This window comes from Bidens hawaiensis, unplaced genomic scaffold (assembly GCF_021521415.1).
Source record: "Bidens hawaiensis isolate Kalapana, Puna unplaced genomic scaffold, B.hawaiensis_p1.1 tig00036413_1, whole genome shotgun sequence".
NCBI lineage: Eukaryota > Viridiplantae > Streptophyta > Magnoliopsida > Asterales > Asteraceae > Bidens > Bidens hawaiensis.
In genome coordinates this window covers 77,127-82,542 of record NW_027496364.1, presented here as the reverse complement: position 1 = coordinate 82,542, position 5,416 = coordinate 77,127, and the positions used below count along the sequence as shown (strand labels likewise).

The window sequence follows — 5,416 nt, the reverse complement described above, 5'->3', positions numbered from 1 at the left end:
GCTACAAGATTGTCATAGTAAAGGTTTAAGCTTAAATTCTACAACACCTAACTCTGGAACTCAAGCAAGCCACATTTGTGAGATTACACAGGCATAACTTGTCAATCGCTGACGTGGCATCAACCATGATAGTATTAGAAGTTTTGGTGTGTCCTTCCGTCAGGATAAGTATTGGGTTTGATTGTATTGTGTTGGTGGTGCGTCACATCCATATACCGTATTCACACTTTAGTGCATTTTGATTAGTGAACCAAAGGACTATAGTACATTGATTTACCCATCGTTCATATTATCCTTGATAGACATTAGATAAAATTATGCTTGATGAATAATTATCTCCTAATGGGGGACGGGGCGGTGCGTGATGGAGCTCCCATCACGAGTGGTGAGCCTCTCCACACCGCCGCCGCCCCTTTGTCTCGTGGAAAAAATGGATTTTGCGTGATGGATGTCACGCATGATGAAGGGTGATGATGGGGTTCTCGAGGAAAAAAATGACCGTTGGGAGCCGTTGGAAGGTGTGTGTGGGGGGGTGGGGTCACTGGAATAAAAAACAGGGAAGAAGGAAGAACAGGGAATAAGAAGAAGAATAGGGAAGAAGCTATGTTAGTATTATTATTATTATTATTATTATTATTATTATTATTATATTTTAAATACAATTTACACATTTAACCCCTTAACTTTCACATTTCTTTTAAACAGAATTTTGAATAATTTACGAATTAAACCTTGAACTTTTGAATGCTATAAAAATTATATAAAAGTCGGCTAAGTTGACGGAAACGTGACGAAACCTATAACAACCATTTTTTTTGTTGGCTTTTATTTATTTATTTATCTTTGTAACATTTAATCTTGAAAAAAAAACAAAACAAAAACAAAAAAAATTCCATCACACACCACCACTTCTAGTAAAAAACCATCACTTCTGATGGATTTGAGATTGGTGATGTGGCATCATTTGATGGGGTAGGGTGTGTGATGAGTGATAACCACCCCTTGCCTTTAAGGTACAAACAAACTTGATTTCATGCTTCATTCATATCATTTACATGCATTTTGGACTAGTTATGAGTTCCATATCATTCACTAGATTATTGGTCCAGTTTTAAGTTTCTTAACAATCATTACATTTATACCAACCGAAACTTCGCCAATGGTTATTGACTCACTTAAAACAATTTAACTTCAGTCATATTTTTCTTAACGACGCAAAGAAAACCCTACAAGCATACAAAGGTTTCGAATAACACTAAAACCTAAAACTACTTCACCAAACTCCAATACCATATATCACACACACATATAGATAGATATTTACATGCACTATCCATAGACAAAACACACCCAGTCTTCTCAACACAACTTATACTAGTAGAGGCTAGCTCCTAAGCAAAACGAAAGGGTCCATTACATCACATTTCACACGTCGTAAGGAGCACGAGGGCTTCGTCCTCCAAGCCCGCTTGCCTTGGCGTAACTGTCTGATGTCGATTTCCTCCGAAACCTAAACGCCTCGGATCTGCCTCCTGACCAATCACCAAAATAAGACGAACGCATAATTATTGAATATTATTAGCCCACAGGCCTATTAAATATCCGGCGTTTGTATTTCGTTCTCTATATGTTAATAATATAATAACAGTTAAACATTCAATTAATTATTATTTTAAAAGTAGGTTTGAATTATTGTAAACAATGTCTTTTTCATGGTGGTAGATAGGAAGATATTATTAATCCATAATATTAATTAACCTAATAATAATATTAATAAACGCAAGGCAGGCTTACCGGGGAAAGGAGAGACCGGAGAGGCGGGCGGCGTATCGCTGTGAGTCCTTTCCGGTTTGACAATCATGATACTCCGTGTCACTCTCATAGCAGGATCCTCTGCCGGCGGTGAATCTGATTCACAGATCAAATCACAAATTATTATAAACCCTACGTTTCCGGATCTTGAATTGTTATAATGTCAATTGTTTATTTATTTAGATTATAACCAAAAAATAACAGTTAGCAAAGGAATTGAGCTGCGATTATTAATTAATTAATTAATATAATCCGATTTGATTACGATTATAACATAGTATAGTAGTTCATGAAATTTGCAGTAATGAAAACAGTCGCTAGATATTTAATTAGTTAGCAGAGCTAAGATTAATAATATAATTCTTCGATTTTAGCATATATTATATTGGTCTATGTAATTTGCTGTTGAATACCCTTGCCGGAGTCCGATGATCGGAAAGTAAAAGTGGACTGTTTACGGAGCTTTCCGAGGCCTTTGTCCGGGCGAGGTCCGGCGAGTGTGTCATCCCAGAGCTGGTCAAGTAAGCTCATGGCTTAACGTTAACGAAGAGAACAGAAGAGAAGACGATGGTATATGTTTATGCTTCTGATATTGATGATCAGAGAGCAAGATGGAGTGGTTCAACAGAGTGGTTATGCTGGAATTTATTGACGATGGGATTTGATCTTAGCCGTTGATTTGGGTGTTGTAAAGATAAAATTGGATGAGACTGCCACGTCATGATGATGGATGGGGCTTCTACTGACTGTTTCCTTTCGCTTTATTGGGTTTTAGTTACAATTTGCCCTTGGATTTGTGAGATATTACGAGCCGCCTCTGGACTGTTGACACGTACAGAGCTACCTTTCTGTAAAGTACTCTTTATGGACCCCTCAAGTTTGCTATTTTCATAAAGCCCTCCTCAAGCTTGGTATTTTCTTTAAGCATACAGAATCCAATCGATAAGTGACATTAATCGACGGTTATTGTTTTGTCTTTGATTGACCGATAAATCAGCTACGATTATGGTCAAGGGTGTCCTCTGATCCAACGTTAACCAATATGTACTTATAGTTAACCAATTTATGTAAATAGTTATTATCTTTTTTACAATTGCGCATATTATTCAAGTTTATTTTGTGTGTAAAAATGTATGCACAAGTTACATTGTGTTCATGAATTCCACCTACGAAAGAAAAATAAAGTTAGTGATGGAAAGAATAAGTTGTGTTGAGTTTCATTTAAGAAATAAATATGTGTTTTAAGGAAACTGATGACGGGGGTAGCCCAATGAAATAATAAAATGACTGGAACACATTAATGCTAAAATGTTAAAAGGTTAAAAGCTTCATTTCTCGCCCAAACATATGTAAACAAGTACCCACATGCTACAGTACGATGTCAACTCAAGACTCACATCACTGTTCCCTCTTAGCAAGGGACATGCTCAGATAAAGTATTATTATTTTAATCACGGACCAACGGTCCAAAGCTCCCCCCCCCCCCCCCAAAGGTCAACTCTCTATGCAAACTGTAGGTCAGTTAGTTTGTACACTGGACAAAAGGCTTGGTCTCTCCTTCTATAAAAGGAGGACTTAGCCATAAACAAGAATACACCAAGATCTGGGCAAAACATACTCTCCCTGGTCTTCTTTTCTTTCTTGAGAAATATGCTCTTAGCTTATTTCTTTATTACTTCAATAACTTCATAGCTTCATCAAGAACATCATCCAAAAACCATTTCCAAACATCTCGGTCTTGGATCTTCGGTGAACTATAACAACTAACAACAAACTAGTGAACCTCCTTCTACGTTTTGCAAACATAGAGGGACACCACGACCTGCGTTAGGTTAACCAGAACCCTTGAAGCCTGTTAGCCTAACCAGTCCATTCACTATCATTGGTCTTATCTTTGTTGTAGCAACAAGTTGGCGCCCACCGTGGGGCTACGACGCTTATTCTATCATAAAGACCAGCAGTGTAGCTCCATTCTCATCAGAATCTTTATGACAGAAGGTGAATCTCCTGATGAAGTCGACCAAGTGTCAAGAACACCGACGCCAAGTGCCGGCCAAGAAAATCCGGCAACAACCTCTATTTTTTCCACCCCGGGAGGTACTTCGACGGAACCTTTGTTCCTCGAGTTTTCACCTTTTCGAACTCCAACCCCTTCACGTTCCGGAGTTCCCTCTCCTCATGTAGGAGTCACGAACACCCCGGAGCGTGTTGACTTGACGATGGAAGGAGTGTCGATGCATTTCTTGCATATAAGACATCTCCTTAACCAACACGTGAGCCAAGAAAGAGAGAAGGGGATAAGATTAAGGCTGGAGTATGACGACCCGAAACCATCACTATCACTCAGACGTCCACCTTCCCCTCTAACCAGCTCGCGGCCTGTTGCTTCTCATTTAGAAGCTGGTCCAAGTGTAACCTGCCAACCTTTTAACTCATCTCCTTATACCTATGCAAGGCCAAGCCCAACGGCTTCCCTTTGTTTACTTCACAACCCCTTGGACACGAGACCACTCTCGACCAAATATGGCAGTCACCAGCTTCTAGTGTTCCTCTTACAGCCACTACATGGGAACAGGCCATATCGGTCTTGCCCTTGGCTCGAAGTGCAGCAATGAGCACTCCCATGGGAATAAACCAAACAGCAGCAATTCCTGAAAGCCTTCAAGGCTTTAACCTCATGCCTCAGATGATAGCTCAAATGATGGCACACCTCTCTTGGACCCAGCTCATCAACCAAGCGCTAGGTACTCACCAAGGAACAACAAGTCATAACCCTGCTGTAAGGCTAGATGAAGATCTGGCAAAACCTTACAAACCCGGTAACCTATCTTGTTTCTCTCAACAAATCGCCGATTATGACTTTCAAACAAAAATCAAGATGCCACCCCATATAATAACGTATGATGGGACCGAAGATCCCAAAGACCACCTCCAGTCTTCACTGGGGCGGCCAGAATCGAAAAATGGTCCCATGCTGAATGTTGTTTGATGTTCATGCAAACGTTAGTTGGATCAGCCAGGATTTGGTTCAATGATCTTCCTGCTCAAAGCGTTTGAAGCTTCGACGATCTGAGCAAGGGCTTATTGGCCAATTTTTCACAACAAAGAAGGTACGTCAAAGATGCCACAGTCATTTTCCAGATAAAGCAAAAAGATGACGAAAGCCTTCGAGACTTCATCGAAAGGTACAAAAAAGAAGGGTTACAATATGTGGGGGCTGACGAAAAAATGAGGGTGGCAGGCTTCATGAACGCCATCACCTCCAAATACCTCACAAGGGACTTCAACAAGTGCCTACCTAAAACCCTTGAAGAAGCTCTCGAACGAGCTGAAGCTCATATCTGAGGCGAGGAGGCCGTTGATTTCAAAGAACAAAGGAAGAGAGCTCCTAGTTAGCGAGGCAACAGCCTCAGCCGAAAGAAAGGGAACTACAACCCCTATGACAAATACCCCAGGAGCTCAGATCAACGAAGTCCTGAAAGCCGGAACCCTCCAAGCAGGGAAAAGACTGTGAACTTCATAGCCTTAACCAAAACACCTCATGAGATCCTAGCCACCGAAGAGGTGAAACACAACTTCCGACCTCCTCGACCCTTGCCCAAGA

The 5,416-nt window shown here is 40.6% G+C and overlaps 1 protein-coding gene across 1 annotated transcript; it reads right to left on the bottom strand.

Annotated features, from left to right (window-relative positions):
- Nucleotides 1–1,259: 1,259 nt before the first annotated feature.
- On the bottom strand, nt 1,260–2,359 carry LOC143588483 (dormancy-associated protein homolog 3-like). Its single transcript, XM_077069470.1, has 3 exons — nt 2,226–2,359; nt 1,795–1,908; nt 1,260–1,532 (listed from the first exon to the last, which is right to left on the bottom strand). Exons 1-3 carry the CDS (start codon nt 2,341–2,343, stop codon nt 1,426–1,428), a joined length of 339 nt encoding a protein of 112 aa, XP_076925585.1. The 5' UTR covers nt 2,344–2,359; the 3' UTR covers nt 1,260–1,425.
- Between the last annotated feature and the right edge of the window lie 3,057 nt (nt 2,360–5,416).